Genomic DNA, 22,425 nt, shown 5'->3' with positions numbered 1-22,425 from the left:
TATAGGTCTCTCTTATCGGCGAATCAAGTCGAGGCTCTCGGAGATGTTGCAATAGATACGGCGATTTCTTATCCGCTAGAAATGAGATGTTCTCTGAGCAATGAGTAATATTACAAAAACTCTTTATTGACAACTTTCCCAGCAAATGATGTGTGTTGGGTTCAGTGGAAGCGACAAGAAATGCATCTGTATTTAGGGCCACAAATCCAGGAAGGGGGCCCTCGTCTTCTCATGAGTGACTGATGGGTTTAGGCAGCGTGGGATTGGCTGAGGTATTAGGATAAGTTGTTTTATTATCATTGCTATGGTGATAGAATGGTTGTGCTTAATTCATTTTAGTAGAACAGAGAACTTTATTTGGCCTTCTGGAAAGGGGGTTCTTCAAGGAGTGGAAATAATATTTTTCCATTGCATTTAGCACCTTCAGCCCAATAGTTGTGGTCAGGCAGAGTCTTACCCATAGCTCTCCTATTATGTTATATTTGGACTAACAAGGAGCCAGCAGAGATGATTTGGGTGGAGTCAGTAGCCAGTGTATAATCAAAGGATGGAATCCTCCAGGCTTTGTATTAACAATAACAACACTCTAATAGTTCTCATCAGTTGCAGAGAGTTTTAGCATAAAACTATAGGATCCTGGGTTCCCCTGTTCTGCAAAGAGATAGACAGAAAAATCAGGTGTACAAATAAACGAATGCCTATTGTTATGATGTGTGCCACACTCTAATGAGCAGGACATCTCAGTAAGGCTTAGAGTAATTACAATTTAGGAGAGAGGCACCGCTCGCACACCCTGGCCTTCTAATCTGGACGCCTGGTGGACGCTGATGGAGGGGTCGGCACCCTCCAAAAAGTCAGTAGAAGAATTTACTGGCAATCGAAGGCAAGCAGGGACAAGGCCTTGCATGTTAATTTGCAGATTAGAGTAATTACATACAAACGGTTGTGCATGGGACCTACACATTGTCTGTGCTCCATCACTACATACCATGTGTATGGCTAGCACTGCATATAGTGTTTCACCTGAGATGGGCTGTAACCAAGCCAACTACTTCCATAGCTCATACTTCCCTTAAATCCCACCAGTCTGTAGTTACAGGAGCTCTAGGTGCAGAAAGGATGGGGTCATTCATGGGAGTCAAGCAACATGTCGGCTCCTATTCATAAATGTTAATCTTTCCCTAGTTTATTATTTACTGAACTCTTACAAACATCTTACTAAGGGGCAGATTTATCAAAGGTCGAGGTGAATTTTCCAATGAAAAAATTTCGAGCTGTTCTTTGTGTACTTCGACTAGGGAATAGTCCAAATTCGATTAAAATTTGAAAAAAAAATCAAAAATTCAAATATCGAAATGTATCATGTACTGTCTCTTTAAGAATTCAACTTCGACCATTCGCCATCTAAAACCTGCCGAATTGCTGTTTTAGCCTATGGGGGACCTCCTAGAACCTATTTGGAGTGGACTTTGAAAAATCAAAGTTTTTTTGGGGAAAAAGTTTAAATCAAATTCCATCGAATGAGCTATTACTACGATTCGAATTCGCCAGAATAAGGACCTATTCGATAAAAAACTGACCAATTCGACCAAAAAAACTTTGCCTTCATTTCAGTTGATCTTTTTGAATTCGAATTTCGATGTTTTTTGAATTCGAAATTCGACCCTTGATAATAATGCTCCCAAGTGTAGAAGCTTATCTCCTGCACATGCAGCAGCCGAATAGTACACTGGGTATACCAACCATCCTTGTACTCAAGTCCTCGTACTGTTCCCTTAATATTTATCAAGAGCTTGAGCAGGTGTATCCGGCCATGTGTGTGCCACATTGTACTTACTGGAATAATGAGGTGGATCTGAGGGAACATAGAAAAAGAATCATAGAGAAATATTGGAGTGTGTTTAGTTTCCCTTTAATATTTCTCACCGGGAGTGATGCAGGTAAATGGATCTCCACAAAAAACCACAGATCCACAAAATGAACTAGACTAAAATGTAGTGTTATATTCCTTTAAGCGGCATTCCCAACAATTCTGTCTTATCAAATAGCCTGCCAGTCCAGTTTATCCTCAAAGAGCGCAAGCTTCATGCACCAGCTCCCCCGCCTCCGTCTGCACCAGTGCCCAGCACTGTCACGGCCTCTCCGCTATTAGGAAACCTTGTTCTTTCTCTTCATTCGCCCACACTTTATGGAGAACGGCGTCTCTGGGGGGATCCCTGTCGGCTTTATTCTCCTTGATGGAAATGTTTATTTCATAGCGTGTCATTTATATTGTATTTCACATGCTCAGCACCATCGTCTCGCCATTTGCTGTGATTTACATTAATGGGGGGGATGTAATATCGGTCGCTAACGTGACAATCATTCGCAATTTTTTGGCAGTGCAAATAATGTTTATAAAGTGAATCATTTTGCCTTTGTGAACACGTTGCCCCTCACGTGACAGTGAATTATATAGTTTGCGACAATGCTCAGTGTATGTAATAAAACTTACACCACCTGATTCCTCCCAACATTTTGGAAATAGAAAGAGGGACAAAAAGATTTGCTGAATGCTTCTCTTAAATTGTTACAATTGCTACTTTGCTTATCTTAATTATTACAATTGCTTCTTTGCTTCTCTTAAATTGTTACAATTGTTTCTTTGCTTCTCTTAATTATTACAATTGCTTCTTTGCTTCTCTTAAATTGTTACAATTGCTTCTTTGCTTCTCTTAAATTGTTACGATTGCGTCTTTGCTTCTCTTAATTATTACAATTGCTTCTTTGTATATCTAAATTGTTACAAAAGTATCAAAAGTGCACGTGCCACATAGTCAGGGCTCTCTGCCAAAAGCCAATTAAGTTTTAGAAACGTTGTATCTTTTTTCTGGCTGTTCAGTGCAGGAGATGAAAGAGAAAGTCGGGACATTTCAGAAATAATTTGGGAGCTGTCAAAATGAGAAATTGTGAGGTATACTTTCGTGCAGGTGTTAAAGGTTCACAATGAGCAATTAAGGTTTGCAATGAAATAAAAGCCTAATGAAGAATATTACATTGTTCTCTTTTTTATTACATTTCTCCCTTACTTTCTTCTCTTTATTTTGCACCAGCAATTACCCATCATGCACTCTGCATTGATTTGTCATCATATTGTAGCAAGTGCGGCCCCTGTGTAGTTATAAATCTCAACCATCACCAGCAATTGTCTCCCACCGGCACCGCTACTTCTGTAATTACCCCATTGGGCTGCAAGAGATAATTCAATACCTGGGCCTCAATAGCCCAAATCCCTGTTATATGAGAGGCTTTAGATATTGGATTATGGGGTGTAAGTGCACCCCGATGTGTCTCTTAGATGAACAAGCTGCGTCGTGTTATTGTTTTTCCGCGTGGGTAATTATTGAGGGACAAGATATGGAAGAGCAACTGCTTTTATCTCTGAAGTTATTGGTTCCCCAAATGCATTTACTCCTTTTATGATGCGCCACTTCCATCGGCAGAGAAGATAAACACAAGTGCAGAATGGGAATTTTATCACATCAGAGTCCGTGGGGAAATTTAGAGAACAACAGGTGTGCGACTCTTTAAAGGGAAAATATATGTACAAGGCTTGATACATGGGAAGAAGCTGACACTGATTCATTTAGTGTGTACAGGAAAATGAGCATTAAATAATAATATAATAATATTAATAATTTAAATCATATTGCCCGTTAAAGGGAAAAAAATACCCCCATAATTTGGAAAATAGAAAATACTGTTCTAAGGGCAGGAGTCCACAGCTGATTCAACCGCAATCTGATGCGTTACGCAAAAATGCAGGTGTCACGTAATTCTATTGTCAGATCGTGTCGCAGCATTGATGTGACGCGACTGTCAGACGCTGCACGATGCGTCTGCACCTGACAGTCATGTCACGTTTTTTCGCAGCACGACGGATCGCAGCGGAATCATCTGTGGAGTCCTGCCCTAACTGCTCAGAATAAATTTAAATATATATTTTGTTTAGCCAGACATCCCTGATTTCACAGATGATTGTAAGACTCGTAGGAACCATTTCCAAAGGCCCTTTAAGCTCACAGGGGTCTGTGATAAACATGAGAGCAGTATGGGTCACTCTAGAGTGTCACTGAAAGGCCTGCGAGGGTTAATAGGTGCAGGTATTTCTGTGGCTGTTTGGGTTATAGTTTTCCATGTATGAGCCGGGTGTATATGTAAAACTCTCGCCACACGCGAATCTCCAAATATTTCCCTCTTTATGTCCAATTTGTGCTTCTAATCTAAATCTAATATGGAGAAGATTGTGTTGGAGATTTCCATTGCTAAACCCTGGAGCAAATCCCAGCACAAGGTTAATGCCGGCAGATCATTAGGGTTATTTGCCTTTAAGACGAAGCTTTCTTGTTGTTAATAAAAGTATCTGCTCAGATTTCTATGGCTGAACTGGTTCCATGTGGGTCTCGGGTTGCATTGCTGCATTTGCTATTGATTTGTAGGCACCAGACGTGTCACTTAGTGATCCCCTCACTGCTCGGATTATGCCCAATCCCTGCTGATTGATTGTGGCATATGGGAATTAAGGACACACTTTCCCAGGTTTATAGGCAATTGAACAAACACTTTCTTTCTCTGTCGAGCAGCTTTATCCTCAATAGGCTCAGCCTAAAAGACAAAGGAGCACCTTTATTTACTATCAGCTTGGGATATCAGTTATTTACTCCTGCACTGGAGGGTGTAAGAAAACCGCAACGTTTGCTGCTCTACTGGTCCTGTAACCCATAGCAACTAATCAGCTAGTAGCATTCATCTATATTGAAACCCTAATGGGGCAAACGCTGCAGCTTTCATTGCATTAGCCCTGCAGTCAGATATTGCTGTTGAGCTGGTGGTTGTATATATCAGGATAGATGCGACAAAGGTCAGGTCAATACTGAATCTGTTTGATGGAAACACCTGCTCTTTATATGAGGAATGAACTGGATTAAGTGGCTTTTTGGAGAGAGCAACTGTCAGCCGTATAGCTGTTGTATTGCAAGGGGTTAATGGCTGTTATACAGTCAGTGTATTAGTGAAATGTCTTGTGATTTGATGACAGAAGGAACCGACACATTATCCCTCTAAAGCCCAAGGCCTATAAAGGCCTAATACTACGTGGCACATTTCCAATGTATTTAGGGGCAACTTCACACGTTTCCATGTTCCCCATTTGCACCTCCAATGTCCCAGTTAAAAATATGACAATTGGCAGCACAAAGGGAATTTCTCATTAGTCTCTTCATTCCTGTCACTGGTGCAAGTAAAACGGCTCTTGTGTCACAGAGGTTTCTTTGTAGGATTTTAGACGCACAAGGGTAATGTTTCGGGTAGATTTCCGTCTGGCCCTACTGATTCCCATTGAGAGTGTTTGGCACTGCTGTACTGGAGCTTCTTTACCTGAACCCACACATTGTCATTGAGGGGTGCATTTACTTGCAGTGTGCAAAGTGTCATTTCAAGCACAATTCCCCACAATGTAGTGTTTATTATCCAATCATTCTAGCAGAATTGGAGATGCAACAGGGTAATTCACTAGGTACAACTGCGTCTTTATTAACTGTACTTTGTATTTATTTGTATTGGATTTTGTACTAATTTTTTGTACTGCTGTACAGTGCTTTGTTCTATAGTATCACTATACAAATAAAAACATACATGTATACATACTAGAATTGCTCATGCACTTCGGTGCAAATTCGACGCAGTTTCAGGCGATTTCCATCTAAATGAATGGGAGGGGCAAAGGGCAGTTTTATTTGTGCTACTTTCCTTTGCGGAACCTCTAGTGCTGCCCGTATGCCTCATATACAGATATATGTATGTCTTGCTGTTATGTATGTAACGTGTGTAATGTGTGTATTGTATTGTGTGTTTGTGGGACACAGAGAGAATGTTGTTTTGGGCTTAGTGAGACACAAGAAGAGGTTGTTGTTGTTGTTGTGTTGCTGGTGTGATGCTGGTGGAGGTGTTTGTGTTGGCCAGCAAGGTGCCCGAGCCAAAGAGGGAAAATGAATGAAGGCAACACTATTGTGCCAAGAGAAGCAGCACGGGCTCTGCACATGGAATACTGTGTAAACTGTATGTGGGTTCATGCTGGGACATGTCTCTGCTTCCTTCTATTCCCTGCTCCAAAGAAAGTAAAAAGACAAATGTAAAAATAAACACAATTACTTTTGTTTCACAAAGCTCACTCATTGATTTTGTAAAATGCCCTACAATCCGGAGTCAGTTTAATAACATATTGATCTATTTTCCCCCTGCTCTCACCACTCTAAAATAATGACAGGAGCTGCTCACTGGTTGGCTCACTGGTTGGCCCAGTAGGTTGAGTGGTTGGCTGAGTGGTTGGTTCAGTTGGCTGAGTGGTTGGCTCAGTGGTTGGTTCGATGGCTCAGTGGTTGGCTCAGTTGACTGAGTGGTTGGTTCAGTGGTTGACTCAGTGGTTGTCTCAGTTGGCTGAGTGGTTGTGCAGTGGTTGGCTCAGTTTGCTCATTGGTTGGTTCAATTGGCTCAGCGGTTGGCTGAGTGGTTGGTTCAGTTGGCTGAGTGGTTGGCTGAGTGGTTGGCTGAGTGGTTGGCTCAGTTGGCTGAGTGGTTGTCTGAGTGGTTGGCTCAGTGGTTGGCTCAGTTGGTTCAGTGGTTGGCTCAGTGGTTGTCTCAGTTGGCTGAGTGGTTGGCTGAGTGGTTGGCTCAGTTGGTTCAGTGGTTGGCTCAGTGGTTGTCTCAGTTGGCTGAGTGGTTGGCTGAGTGGGTTTCACATCTGTGCCATCACCTTAAGGCTTCTAGCTGGTTGGTTAAAGAGATAACACAATTTTAGGTGCTGATGAGGTTTTGTTTCCTCCATCTTGCTTAGCTTTCTTTTCTGAAGCACTGCTGATTAATGCCACTAGTGTATTACACAGGCTTTTAAAAAATATTTTAGGGATCATTTACACATGTACAAGTATGGCTACTTTCAAATCAAATGCATAGCACCCAGTGACACAATTCAAAAAGGCACTTACTTACTAACATGCTCCTCAGCTTCCATGTGGTTAGTGCCTCCATCCCGTGTCTCCTGCTGAATGTCGACACTGGGAAACCCTTGAACTACTGCCTCCCCTGGACCTGGAGCAGCTGCAAGTTTGAGATATATATAGGGGATATAATAGCAGTGTGTCTATAGACTGTACAGTAAGAGAGTACATGTAGGGAGTATAGTAGGTGAGTGTATATAGGGAGTATAGAAGGACAGTATATCGAGATATATGTATTCATTACACATTTTCTACGGTATTTAAGTTATTTGTATATGTATTGCTACTGAAAACAGTGTTTGTGTGTTCCTTTCTATTCTCTGCACTGCTGGTTCAGACTGTTGATACAATGTAAGACAAGGCAGCTGATTAATAGAGAAGTCTTTGCTGCTGGGGAACCAAGACTTTTGCAACATTGTTTAAAAAGTAACAACCAGAAGTTAAAGGGGTGGTTTGTTTTCAATTAGTCTTCATTATTTATAGTTTTTGAATTATTTGCCTTCTTCTGACTCTTTCTAGTTTTTAAATGGGGGTCACTGACCCCATAAAAAAAAACAAATGCTCTGTAAGGCTACAAATGCATTGTTATTGCTACTTTGTATTACTCACATTTCTATTCAGGCCTCTCCTATTCATATTCCAGTCTCTTATTCAAATCAATGCATGGTTGCTAGGGGAATTTGGACCCTGGCAACTGCTGCAATTGGAAACTGGAGAGCTGCTGATTAAAAAGCTAAATATCACAAATACAAAAAGAAAACCAATTGCAAATTGTCTCAGAATATCCCTCTCTACATCACACTGACAGTTAACACAAAGGTAAACCACCCCTTTAAGCAAATACTGATTTCAATAGCAATTGTTTTAGCAAATAACTAAAATAACTAAAAAAAACTTTTTTAAAAAAATTTTTTAATCAATGTATATTGGAAGGTTGCTTAGAATTATGCTTTAATTTTTTTATTTTGGGGGTGTTTCAGTGTGATGTAGGCAGTGTTATTATGTACCAATTTGTTATTGACCTTTATTGTTATTCTTTGTGTTTACTGAATTTACAATTTAGACTGATCCCTGACCTCAAACAGGACAATCAGGAATTGGGTCTAATAAATTGTTTTCCACTTGGGATATGAGCAGTTGGATGAAAGTTATGGCTAATGGAGATCCAGTATCTTTAATGGGTCTGTATCTCATGGGCCGAAGCACCAGTGAATGTCTTGTGCACAAACCATTGTATGATAAATATTTATTATTAATTGGGTCCACAACCTTTTACTTTATTGACTGTCACATTGGATCATATGGATTTGCTCCGGCAGAGAACGTGTCTGTCGTCAGTAGAAGTTACTTTTTGTTTTTGTTTTTGCTGTGGAAGTTGCTCGGAGCTGGAAAAGACCCAGAATTTAGCAGAATAAACCCAGAACAAAGGCTTCTTTTCCTCCTTGTGCTCTTTTCATCCTTTTGCAGGTTTCACATATTTGTTACTGTAAATATAATAATGTGGCTGATATTGGCCTTAAAATGACTTTGAATTAGTATTAAAGGACCTGTCTCTGGGTCGGCCAGTAATGGACTTTCCCTGTGAGCTCTTCAGGGATTCCTGGGGATATTTCAGAGCAGCCGCTGTGCTGAACTCTCAATCCAATCTCCTCTTCTGTTTATTCTAACTCCTTTTGTCTAATAACTTTACTGCTTTGTCAGCACCACAGAGTGCGGTGGAAGCAGGAAAATATGGGAGGAAATGGAAAATGGAAAGAAAAGATAAACTGTCAGCTTGACACTAGTTCAGTAGTTATTAACTAATGCAGGACCCGCCTGTGTCTTTCTTTAATTGTGTCCCAGGAAAATATACGTCCTAATCGTGAACTCTATTTCTCTTTAAAGGAGAAGGAAAGGCTAAAAGTAAGTGAGGTTTATCAGAAAGGTCTATATAAATACACCAGTAACCCCTCAAAGTAATGCTGCTCTGAGTCCTCTGTCAAACATCACATTTCTTTCCTTCTATTGTGTACTCATGGGCTTCTGTATCACACTAACTGTTTTCAGCTTAAACCTCCAGGGCTAGGGCTTGAGCATGCTCAGTTTGCTCCTCTCTCCCTCCCTGCTGTAATCTGAGCCCAGAGCTATAAGTGAGCAGGGAGAGACTCAGGAAGTGATGTCACACCAAGCTAATATGGCAGCTGCTATCCTAAACAAACAGAGAGTTTCTAGAGCTGTTTACTCAGGTATGGGAAAGCATTCTGCAGAATAAATATAGTCTTATAGCTTGTACTATTGTGGCTATAATACTTATACTATAATTTATAAAGTGAATAAAGTACCCCCTCTTGTAAGATATAAGGGTATTATAAGTTACCAAGGGCCATGACCATACAGGTAATGGAACTCAGTGACTTCTAATATCCTCATATTTTGCAACAAGGGGTACATTATTTATTATAATACACAAGTTTCAGTGAGTCATGTGACAGAAATGACATCACTAAGCTCCGATTATAACCGATGACATCACTAAGCACTGTTTATAAGGAAATAATTTACAGGATATTCGTGGCTCTTGTGTATTATAAGGGTATTAGAAGACAGAGAAAGTCCTAGGCGGTTTATAAACCCAAGGCCACAAAGTGAAGGCCTTTTATACTGAGTTCTTCCGCAGCAGCACAAAATGTTGTGGTTTGGCTAAATAAGAGGGTTATTCTCAGTTTCTTTATGTACATAGAGACAAGGCCAGATGTTCCAAAGAAAGTTCTGGGGGCAAATCACAGCATTCGCAATTGGAGGAAAATCATGTCTTGAGAGATCTGGACTAGGGTTTCTCAGTTTTACTCTGAGTTCTGGGCAACCTACTGTATATGTACCTATTGTATATCTGGGCTAACTAATTATCTAAGCACTCTCCACCTGGAAGCCCACATCTTCATCATTTTCTTGTAGTTAAGAACCCAGTCGTGGTGCAGTGGATCAGCGCTGAGCTAGGTGGGTAGATGATCACATATGGTTTCACTAAGTATTTCTACCCATGGTGTTCTCCTTGAGCTGGGTTTACTGAAGAATCCTCTTGTCGCCACTTATTGTAGCTCCAGCTATTCATTTCAAGAGCTACCCTCATTATTTTAGTAAGGGGAGCATTGATCACAGTTCAGTGCATATTTGTACCCAGGAAATTGAAGCTGCTTATGAAATTCTTTCAGAGATAAGTACAGTGCGGAGGTTATTGTCTGATCTGCACAAGCAACGTCAGTGTCAGGAGAACAATTTCCAAGAAAACACGTTCCCCTGCAATTCTCTCCAAATAGACATTGTCATTGGAAGTATCATTATTAGATTATATGGCAAGGCAAGTCCACTCCTGGGAGATGAGTCTTTCACAAAGTTCTTGCAAGTTCACCAGCTGTTTTGCACAGTTACCCTTTCCCCCCCCAAAGAGCTGCAATAAATAGAACAGTTTCAGAATTGATTGGTCCTGTACAAGTACATTAAAGGACATTATAGACAAATAGCAGGGGACCTTTTTACCCATAAAGAGAATCACGTACCAGAGGCCTCCCCTTCAGACTAGAGGAAAAGAAGTTTCATTTAAAGGAACAGAGTAGGGGGTTCATCACAGTGAGGACAGTGAGGTTGGGGAATGCACTGCCGGGTGATGATTCAGTTAATGACTATAAGAGGGACTTGGATGATTTCTTGGACAGACATAATACAAAGGCTATTGTGATACTAAAATCTTCGTAAAACAGATAAATAAATGAAAAAATGGGTATAGATATCGGTATATATTTATATGTATATACGTGAGTGTATAGATAGGTCTATTTCCTTAAAATTGTCTCTCCTGTAATTTTGAGCTTTCTGGATGACAGGTTTATTCATAAGGGACGCCATACCTGTATATTACTTTCTCCTCCCTACCCTATTTCTATAGGGTACAAATCCTCTATACAAAGGGACCTGCACAATTCAAAGCTGCATATCCACACAAGCACATGATCAAACCTAGACAAATATTAGCCTTAGGCAGGTAAAGTTCTCCCTGGCTGCAAATACAGGAGAACAAGCTAGAGAAATAATGTGAGCACACAAGAGATGAGGCCTGGGAGGAGACAGAGGTTGACAACAAAATACAAGGTGACAGCACAATGACAAGGGATGAAGCTACAGAAACTCAAAAAGCAGAAGAGAAAATGTGCTGGTGGGGAGAGCAGAAAAGAAGGGGAGAGCAGAAAAGAAGGGGAGAATAGAAATGAAGGGGAGAACAGAAAAGAAGGGGAGAGCAGAAAAGAAGGGGACAATAGAAATGAAGGGGAGAACAGAAAAGAAGGGGAGAATAGAAATGAAGGGGAGAACAGAAAAGAAGAGGACAATAGAAATGAAGGGGAGAACAGAAATGAAGGGGAGAACAGAAAAGAAGGAGAGAGCAGAAAAGAAGGGGAGAATAGAAATGAAGGGGAGAACAGAAAAGAAGGGGAGAGCAGAAAAGAAGGGGACAATAGAAATGAAGGGGAGAACAGAAAAGAAGGGGAGAATAGAAATGAAGGGGAGAACAGAAAAGAAGAGGACAATAGAAATGAAGGGGAGAACAGAAATGAAGGGGAGAACAGAAAAGAAGGAGAGAGCAGAAAAGAAGGGGAGAATAGAAATGAAGGGGAGAACAGAAAAGAAGGGGAGAATAGAAATGAAGGGGAGAACAGAAAAGAAGGGGAGAATAGAAATGAAGGGGAGAACAGAAATGAAGGGGAGAACAGAAAAGAAGGGGAGAGCAGAAAAGAAGGGGAAAGCAGAAAAGAAGGGGAGAGCAGAAAAGAAGAGGAGAGCAGAAAAGAAGGGGAGAGCAGAACAGAAGAGGAGAACAGAAAAGAAGGGGAGAATAGAAATGAAGGGGAGAATAGAAATGAAGGGGAGAACAGAAATGAAGGGGAGAACAGAAAAGAAGGGGAAAGCAGAAAAGAAGGGGAGAGCAGAAAAGAAGAGGAGAGCAGAAAAGAAGGGGAGAGCAGAACAGAAGAGGAGAGCAGATGAGGAAGCAAGAGATGTGTGAGAATGGCAACGTTCTAATTAAAGGGTAAATAAAGACATCAGTAGAGAAAGGTAAATGGTGAAACATGTAATTGTCTGACAATAAAACAGGATAGAGAAATCAAAGGTTACGTAGTCAGTTATACACTTATTTCTTTCGGTATTTAACTCGCTGTCCATTTATTATTGATGCGTTTGGAAAGATGGAAACAAATTTGTCTCTTAGAGAATTAAATCTTATGAGGTCGTATAGAGGTAGTTTATTTGTTATTTTCTATTTCAGGAAAGTTCTGTGTGAATGAACCATTTGTCAAGTTAAACCAGTTTTATGGTCAATATGAACGTTTTTAAGGAAACCAAAATATAATGAGACATCTACAAGTAAATATCTGAATTATTTTTATTTGAATATTTGAAATGCTTATACTGTTTTTCACAGGCAGAGTGCTGAGGATTTAGACCTTTAGTCAGTATAACATCCTACTATTCTACTATGTACCTTCAATGAGCAGGACGGGCACATAAAATAGATCCACACAAGAATAACCTTTTATTCACAGAGAGGCAGGGAGTTAATAAGGGGATACAGATATGGGTTGATTATCTGGAAGCCCTTCAGCAATCTGGTTTTCTACAGAAATGCATTGTATAAATAAGTGAAGTCCAACTGGAGACAGATCCAAATGGCCCAAGGTCTCCTGCTACTTCTTTGTATGACTTTGTTTTTTATAACAATCCAGCCCCAGATATATGAATGGGGATATAATTGGGCCAAGCCATGGGAAATCTTGGACATTACTTGGCTTGAATAATCGCCTTATTTCTTGTTACTCTCTAACAATGAGACAGTTACTTGTAACTGAGATTAACTCGACCCACCTTAACTCTGTGATAGTAGCAAAGCAGGTGCAAATGTATGTTTTTTGTAGACTTTCAGCCTGATGCTCTAAATCATGGACCCCGGCCCTCCATCATCCCAGGCAACTAGTCCAATACCAGTATAAGCTTAATGGGAGGGTTTAGAACTGGTTTCTAGTTACCCAGTTACATAAACTCCAAACATCCAGGGGCAGATTTATGAAGGGTCTAATTTCAAATTCAAGGGAGTTTTTTAAAACTGCCATAAACTCCTATGTACTTAAAATTTTGACCAATAGAAATTTATTTTAAAAAAACCTCATTTTCAAAACTCGGGTGAATAAGATCGACCCAAAAACTCGAATCAAATTTGAATCGAATTTGATACGTTAAAAACTCAATTCAAGTTTTTTCTCTGAAAAAAATTTGAATGTCAGGAAGGCTGCAAACAAATCCAAAATGATCCCACGATGTCTTCCATTGAATAAAAGAGCGATTTGGCAGGTTTTAGGTGGCGAATAGTTGAATTTGAGTTCTTAAAGGGCCAGTGAGATAAATCTCAAAAATCTAATTTGATTTTTTTTAAAAACTTGAATCAAATTTTAATAATTCCCTATTTGAATTTGACAGATAAAAAAACTCAAAAGTTCTAATTCAAAATTCTAATTCGAAATTCTAATTTTCACTTCGACCCTTGATAAATCTGCCCACCAGTGTTGCTGACTGGTCTCTGGCCCCTGCAAAACAGCCCACTTACCATTTGGCACATTCAACAAATAAATGGACTGTGTCAGCATGCAGGATATTTAAGCTAAAATATAGCAAAATGTGTATTTTTTTTTATCTTTACACTGTTGGTTTTGCTATTTGTCCATTGTCTTATTTGTGAATGTGTCAGTATTCACAAAGAACACATGGGGTCAGGTTCCATCTTGAGGGCCTGAGGAAGGTTTTTCTAATTTAGACAAAAAATTCTTAAGATTGTTTGAATGAATTGAATATTTTGTTTCTGGTTGTTCAAGTTGAAGTTGTGAAATACGTTTCCAATAAATGTGACAAATATCCGTCTACTGGTTTTCCTGTTTATTTTCTTATTTGTATGATTAGTTTTATTCCTTGTCTGTTATTGGAATATTCTTAGAACTTTATTATTATAATCTCATTCACAGGATATTTAATTAGAAATAGATGTTTATTGTCATAGCTGGATCACATGTCGTTGGCAGCTAGAATAAGACCAATTGAATCAGTTGGGATTTGGTGCTACTGTTCCACAATATTACACAATAAATGTCTTGGTTCAGCCGTAGAAAATCCAAGTTTCATATAATCCAACATGTCCAACATTTTCAGGAAGTTTATTATTTTCTAAGATTGTTTATTCTATGGGTGTCTGTGTTACAGGCTCTGGCGAGTTATAGGCTTGGAAAGAAAATGAATCACTCCACACATTTTTGGCATTAGAAGTCTATACTTATTAAAGGCCTCTTCATTCCTTCTAGACTATTACAGTGGAGAGTTTTTCTTTCTAAGAATTTCTTTTTGTTGGTTCCTCTTTTACCTAAAATGTTTTGTTTGTTTATTTTGATATCCAAATGAATTGTTTTGAGTGAACCATTTAACAGGATGGTCAATTTAAATTAACTTTTAATATGAGTGGTCCAAGGCTATTTGCAATCGGTTTTCCGATGCTGCTGGGGTCAGTGACCCCCATTTGAAAGCTGGAAAGATTCAGAAGATTCAATGTGGCACCGGCTACTTCACCTCTTTTTAGCAATTCAACCCTATGGGGTAAATTTATCAAAGAGTGAAGTTTCGCCACTAGAGTGAAATTCCGCAGCTCACAATTCATTTCTATGGGATTTTGAAAGGCATATTTATCAATGGGTGAAAGTGAAAGTTCACCCTTTGATAAATACGCCTTTAAAAATTCCGTAGAAATGAATGGAAAGTGGCGGAATTTCACTCTAGTGGCGGAACTTCACTATTAACTTCACTCTTTGATGAATATACCCCAATATGTTCAGCCATTTGGGCACAGCACTGACACATTATACATTGTATTAATTATTAACATGCATTTAACCCTAAAGTGTGTTATCTGAATGTACAGTTGTGTTTCCTTTAGCGTGCCGGCACTGTGGATATGTGTTTGATTTTTTACAATATTAACCAGACACATCATATGAAGTACAAAAGATTTCTAATCGGTCACATTCCATCTCCGGTATCCATGGTTTGGGAGTAAATAAGCAAAAGATAGGGCTGAGCTCCGTATAATCCAATCCAGGCTTATGTTTGCCGTGTCACACTGACTGCAGATTGAAAAGCTCCAAACCTCTTATTAAACTACTAAATATATCAAATCTAGGATTCAAGGGCAATGAGAGTCCATAAATAACCTCATAATTCCAGAGCAGTGGTTAAATCCAGGAAAAGCCTTATTGACTTTTTTTTTGCTTTTTTTTTTGCTTAATAAGGGGGAATAGACATTCTAGATGCAGTTTTATGCTCTCTCTCTCTCTTTAAGGCCCTGTAATATCCTTTAAAATCTAACCTTATTATAATTTGTGTCACACAACTCACTTCAATGTGTCTATTATTATATTAAAAAAATGCATCCCAAGTTGTAAAATATTCAAGATATTGCAAGTCATCTTGGACTTCCCTGACCTGTTCCAGGGAACTTCTCAATGACTTATAATATCCTTATATTTTACAATAGGGGGTACATTATACACTAGACCACAAAAGGGGTTTGATTGACAAATGGGCTTTATCCGGACATACATTAATAGTGTTACTAATACAGAGAAAGAGAACAATGAATTCTACGATGCAGAAATTAGAAGAATCATCATCTAGTGAAGGGTCAATATTAACAATTTAATGGTGGTCTTTTTTCAATGTAGAATTTTCATTAGACATTAAAGGGATACTGTCATGGGAAAACGTTGTTTTTTTCAAAACACATCAGTTAATAGTGTTACTCCAGCAGAATTCTGCACTGAAATCCATTTCTCAAAAGAGCAAACAGATTTTTTTATATTCAATTTTGAAATCTGACATGGGGCTAGACATATTGTCAATTTCCCAGCTGCCCCCAGTCATGTGACCTGTGCCTGCACTTTAGGATGGAACTACTTTCTGGCAGGCTGTTATTTCTTCTTCATAATGTAACTGAATCAGGGGCTTGGCTTTTAGTATTGAGGGTTGTTCTTAGATCTACCAGGCAGTTGTTATCTTGTGTTAGGGAGCTGCTATCTTCCATTGTTCTTTTGTTAGGCTGCTGGGGTGGAAAGGGAGGGGGGCAGGGTCGGACTGGGAGGCCTGGGGCCCACCGGGGCTGCTGCCCTGGGCCCCCCTCCGGACCCCCCTGCATTGCCGGCCAGTGTCTCCCGTCTGTGTGCATGTGTGTGGCGATGTGGTTGTGCGCATGCGTGCGTATTAAATATTTTTCCCGGAACCTCAGACAAAGGGGGTCGCAGCATTGAACCACACGTGGGTACGAACCTGGGCCCGTTTTTTTCTGGTGCCCCGCTGGCCCAGTACGACCCTGGAGGGGGGTGATATCACTCCAACTTTCAGTACAGAAGTAAAGAGTGACTGAAGTTTATCGGAGCACAAGTCACATGACTGGGGGCAGCTGGGAAACTGACAATATGTCTAGCCCCATGTCAGATTTCAAAATTGAATATAAACAAATCTTTTTGCTCTTTTTAAAAATGGATTCAGAGCAGAATTCTGCTGGAGCAGCACTATTAACTGATGGGTTTTGGAAAAAAAAACATGGTTTCCCATGGCAGTATCCCTTTAAAGGCTACTTAACATTACAAGAGTCGGAAATGAAGTTTGTGAGCCAATAATTGGTCAGAATAAAGTTGGTACATCGATTGCTGTTAACTATTGTGAAAAGAACGTGTGCTTTGTAAAAGAGGACCATGAAGACCCACAGGACTGGACTGAGAATTAAAATAGGCCCTGCCATTTTAGGTACACAGAGGCCCAATCAGCCCACATAGTGGCCCAAACAGCCCCCACCAGCCCACTAAATAGTGACTTTCTATGGCACCTTATAGCAGCCCCTCTGGCATTTGGCAGAGATTGCCAGTCGGGGCCTGAAGACCCACCCTTGGCAGAACAAGGAGCCAATATTTGGTCCCGAGCCATAGATGAAAAAAAGAAGGAAATAGTTTACAAAAACAATAATGGCTTAGTATTTAATGTTTTGGAGCCTGGATATAATAAAATGTCTAACCGGGTGGGTAGTTCTCCTGTAGACCTTCATTGGTTTATTTTCTTACTGTCCATTAGTAGGATGTTGCCAGGCTGTCTGGCATGATGTTGATGTTGGCAGTTGCTGCATATGTTTCATATGTGCAACTGTTTCTGTCTAGGAATTGGGGTTTGCCAGTCTGCAAAAAATGTCAGAGGGAGAAGTGACAGAAATCAAGGTTTTTGGATTCTGCAAAGACTAAAACCTTAGTTAAGACCCCCTATTTAGCAAACTGGATTCTGTGGCTCGAGATCATAAATAGGCAGATTTCTAGTAACAAAAAAACCTGGTTCTGAGTGGAATAGGGAAGTTTGTGTAGTAAATATCGGTCACCTGTAGAATCAGTCAGTATGAGATTTCGGAGAGAAGGCTGGATTTTGGATTTGCCAACCCTTTCTCAAGTCCAAGTCCTGCCTCCATAATAGCCTGAATGTCTTTTTCAGATGACGATACCTGCTACTTTCTGAGATATTATTCGTGGGGAAGCTGTTTCCCAGTTCTGTGACATGTAGATTTTTGTGTCTCACACGGGGGAAATCTCTCTAATGTTTTGCCTTTGTTGCAGTTATAAATAAAGTGTGAATGTCATGCGGAGCCTTAGCAGATCAGTGCTTAATACTTGAGCTGTATGGTGCCTCTCATAATAAATCTTCCCTCTCTTTGTAGATAACACGGCACAACAGACAGGTGTTTGGGACCAGCGCTCGCTCTATTGACAACAGGCTTATTATGCACTTTATCAATAATGCACTTTATGCACTTTAATAATTATGCACTTAAACAGCAAATTATAAAGCAAACCATAAATCATAAAACTATTTTCTTAAAATGTATGCGTTTGAGCTAAAAATCAGAGCAGAGCATGGATGTAAACCCAAAATGACACAGACACATGATACGAGATGCTGATTCAGACTGTCTGGCTGTCTAATTATTGACATCAGCTTGTCTATTGACCCAATTTGTAGCGTCGTTTTCCTTTTTATTGAAAGTACTGTTATTGGCTCTCCATGGAGTGCTATCATGTGCACGAGTGCTATCACTATCATATTCACAAGCACAAGGTACAGGCCATAGGCCATAATTAAAACACAGGCAGATGTATAACATGGGTCACAAGTATTTACCACTTTCCCGATGACTGATTTGTTCCACTGAAAATGTAATGGCGGATATACATCAAACTGTTTCCTTACTAATCACATTGACCCTCATTGGCACCACAGAGATTGCAATTAACTGGGTAACTGATCAATGTGGCATAGAACTGATGCAACCCTCAAATTAATCTGAAATATTCAGTGAAAGTGATTGTCTCTATAGAGCTCAAATCTTCCATTAGAAATCCAATATAAAACCAATGCAAAAACCTGTAATGCAACGGATCTACTCAGCCTCCACTAAACAACGTAGGCTGATGCTGTCCCATATTTATTATTCGGGTTTCGTAAATAAGGATCTGGTCTAGGATTCAGCCAGGTGTGGAATCATTTTAGGATTTAATCAACCGTGTATTTTTTATCCAATATTGGTAAAGTATTTCCCTGCGCTGCACAAAACTGAAGAAGAAGTGTTGTCTGTGGTTCAGGAAGGTTCGTTGCCATTGGCTGCTGGTGAATGAAATGAAAAGACAGGGATTTCTAGTACAAAACATCTTAAAGACTGTGTCACTGGGAAGCCAAGTGAATATTTCAGCTGACACTCCACTGGGCCCCTAGAGAGGTGATGGTTGTATTTTGGGCTGTTAATTTTTGACTGACAGTCCTCTCCATATTATCTCTGCAAGCCGTTGCCACATCATGCAGATATTTGTTAATTACTAATATTTCCCAGACATAGCTGGTATTTGCAAAGACAAGCAAAGACCCTGCGACGCTGCATGGAATGTGGCCGAGTTATTAACCTTCATAGTGTAACGAATACCAAAGCCATTGAAGCATGACAGCTGAAAGGATTCCTACCAATGGAACCCAACAGAATACAAATTGAGAAATGAATATGTAAAAAGATCTAATGCAATTTTGCAGATCAGTTATATGACTGTGAATGATACTGCGCACGTTTTCTAGTTCTCCATCAAATATCTCCTATATTATATGAGAGTGAGAGGCTGTAGTCAAACTGACCTTCAGGCTGAACCCCCTCTTGTGTGGGAACCAATGGCATTCAGGAATATTAGGAGGTCATTTGCAAACCCAGGCTTTGGTTGCCTCAGCAAAACACTGATTTATCTGTAGGTTTCTGAAAAAAAGATCACTGATGAAGAGTATTTATAATTGCTATACTGTATGGAGAGAGCACCCCTATACAAGTGCAGAAAATGGCTGGATGAATGTAGAACTACAGTTTTTCCCAAACAGCAATATTTTTCCCAAAATTAAATATTCAAACCGGATGGAACCAGTCTATTCTTGTGCCTGAGGCAGCAGAAAACCAATAATGAATGCTTATTGTCTATGTCGAGCTCAAGCCTCCACCTCTAGCCGTCACCTCTAGCTGTCACCTCTAGCTGTCACCTCTGCTGCCCTCGCATACACAATAATAACTGAGCCTCCAGTTAAAGAAACGGAAGTTTGCCCTTTCAGATGAAATCTACTCCATTAGGGTTCATGCCAATTCTCCTGTGCCAAGTGGCCTCATGACTGAACCCCCAGTATCAAGCACTAGTATCCCCTGTACCCCCACATTGTAGAATGCTGTGCAGTTGCGCATGGTCGGCTTTATACTGACAATGACAGATGGCATGCGGCAAGATTTGCTTTCCTGTCGGAGTGAAAGTTTCAAAACACACAATTTAAAGCATGTGGAAAACAAACACAATCTATGAATACCCATAATAAGGATTGGCATGTCCTGCACTTTTCCTTCCAATCAAATCAGCATAGATTGAAATCAGAGCTGTTAAACACAGATTTGTTTTTTTAACTCGCTGACTTTCTTTTCCAATGTACCAGCGGCAGTGACTTGTGTAAGTGGCATGTGCCTGAGCCTGAATGGGTCTAGCTGGCACTTTTCTGGCACTTTAAAGCAATGAAAACTGCCATCTGAGTGAATAAATCCTTGTAGCTACACATTGACTTCCATATAGCATTACAGATTCACTTTGATTTGTAGAAAAATATTATGGTTATGAGAAAAGTATGAAGAAAGTATTGATTCTGGAGAACATTACATTCGTTTCATTCGTCTTTATAACAGTCCAACATAGACAGGTCTTTGCAGATACAAAACAGTGATCTAAAGGCAAACTATGCCCTTTTTACTGTGTCTTGTAGATTATGAATCCTGTACTTCACAAGTCCAACAACCGCATTGAACTTCAGTTACAGCTCCCTGTGCAATACCTTCCAGTTTTTTCTAGGGCAGTGCACTTTTTCCTATGCTTTTTGGATGTATCGCTCGTTGTCCAGCGTATAAAGTAGTGGTGGCAAAGTTGATCAGTTCAGCACCCCATGGTGGAGCACTTTATATGAACTGTGCCCAAAACTCGGAGCTTGAGTTCTGTGCTAGAGGAACCACAATATAAATTTAAGGTTGGTCAGGGATTGTTCAATGTGCAGCCAGCGCATGGGATTCTGCAATTTTTTAGAGTTTTTCTGGGTCATATGAATAAAATTTTTGTTTGCCCTTCAATTTAATGAAAATAAATTGGTTCTTTTTTGCTGAATGAAAAACTATTTTGGCAAATTATTTAAAAAAACATTCTGCTAAGGTTGTGTTTTTCATGTATTTTTGTCTGTTTGTTTTAGCAAAGGGTAGCGTATACGAGAGTGTACCTTGTTCGAGTCAGAATAAATCAGAGGTTTGCTAAATACAGAGCCATGGATGTATCCAGAGAGTGAGCATGAAAAGCAGAAAAGGCTTTTGCAGAATTGCTTGTTTTGTGGGCAGGCTGTGCCCCGGCATCTTCCATGCTTGTCCAACTTCATTTTCATCTTTTCAGCTGCATTAAGAGATCAAGCGCCGCACAGCAACTGGATTATACTGGAACACCAACCCAGGCGCAGAAATGGCCAAATATGCAGATTGTGCCTCGCTCCTAAATACACCGAAGTGCAGACGAATGGAGAGCGTTGTACTAAGTACTTGTCATGTTTTATTTTAGCTAAACCATTTTCTAAAGTCCATGTCCTTGGGAATATCTAAGTTTTTTGTTTTCTGAATTCAGATATTAGTTGTTAGAAGCAGTAGCACTCAGTCATTCTCATTGCCATAATGGAAATAGGTTGGTTAACAGATTCCTTTCCCAATAGGGGGGCTGCTTCTCAGGTTCCTGAATGGTAAATGGCTGTTGTGGGGCACATTGGGGTGCACCAGGCTACTGCAGGTTTCCATTGTGTGTGGCTCAGAAATGACACTGGTCTCTGCTTTGTGAATAGAAATCCCTGCTGTACCCCATGTCCCATCATGTGCAGAGCCCTGTTTAGATCAACTAACACCCCACTAGAAACGAAACACTAACTAAACTGAGGATTTCATGTCCCCTGGATTTCTAATGTTTCTTTCATGTCTTTGTATTTCAGGTCACAGTTTTGGGGTTAAACCTGCCGGCTCTTCTCAAGCTGTTCAAGTCCTCGTTGGTAAGTAGAAACATATTTTATTTTCCGTTTTAGTGTTACATCTAATCTATGGCACAATTTGCTTCTTCTCCACTGCCCCTAATGACAACATGTGTTCAAAGGGACTCCCCATAAGCCCACTTGGGGTTCATTGTGTTATTCATGGTTATTATTATTATTATCATTCATGCTTATTATTATTCATGCTTGAAGTTTGAGAGATGCCTGTGTCAAATACAAATTGTTGCTTGTCAAGTCAACACTGGACATTGGGCACAATGGGGCAGTTGAACTAGTTTCCTCAACATCCCCACCATGGCTATATAACTTACGGCTACATCAGATTTAATAAGTGAAGCCTACTTAGAATTAATGGCAATGAAGAAGAGTGTGATCTCTGCTCTTGGACAAGTCTATGAGTAGCCAGGGGCCACTGGTGTGACATAACCCTAAATATTCAATGAAACATTGAAACATTATTATGCACGGGGGGGGGGGGGATTTTTGGCATGTTAATGTTTTTGTAGCTGTGCTGGACTATCTAGCATCCAGATTCATTTGATTAGCAGTTATCAGACATGGGAGACATGAAAATGTGCTTCTAACACTGCTCTATCTTCCATTTATTCTCCTAAGGAAATAAACGATATTACACCTGTTAAAATGTTGAACCAATGGTATCAAT

At 40.0% G+C, this 22,425-nt stretch overlaps 1 protein-coding gene across 4 annotated transcripts in view; it reads left to right on the top strand.

Annotated features, from left to right (window-relative positions):
• plcb4.L (phospholipase C beta 4 L homeolog) overlaps positions 1 to 22,425 on the top strand; it is a 119,234-nt gene that overhangs the window by 14,455 nt on the left and 82,354 nt on the right. For 3 of the 4 annotated variants that reach the window (XM_041562429.1, XM_041562428.1, XM_041562427.1), the window contains exons 1-2: positions 21,176 to 21,263; positions 21,705 to 21,761. In XM_041562429.1, coding sequence (XP_041418363.1) covers positions 21,191 to 21,263; positions 21,705 to 21,761 — 130 coding nt within the window. In that variant the 5' untranslated portion in view covers positions 21,176 to 21,190. Of the gene's footprint in view, positions 1 to 21,175; positions 21,264 to 21,704; positions 21,762 to 22,425 lie in introns of those variants that run through there. The other variant, XM_018262489.2, reaches the window with a different exon arrangement.

This window comes from Xenopus laevis, chromosome 5L (genome assembly GCF_017654675.1).
Source record: "Xenopus laevis strain J_2021 chromosome 5L, Xenopus_laevis_v10.1, whole genome shotgun sequence".
NCBI classification, from domain to species: Eukaryota; Metazoa; Chordata; class Amphibia; order Anura; family Pipidae; genus Xenopus; species Xenopus laevis.
This window is presented reverse-complemented; position numbering and strand designations above follow the sequence as displayed.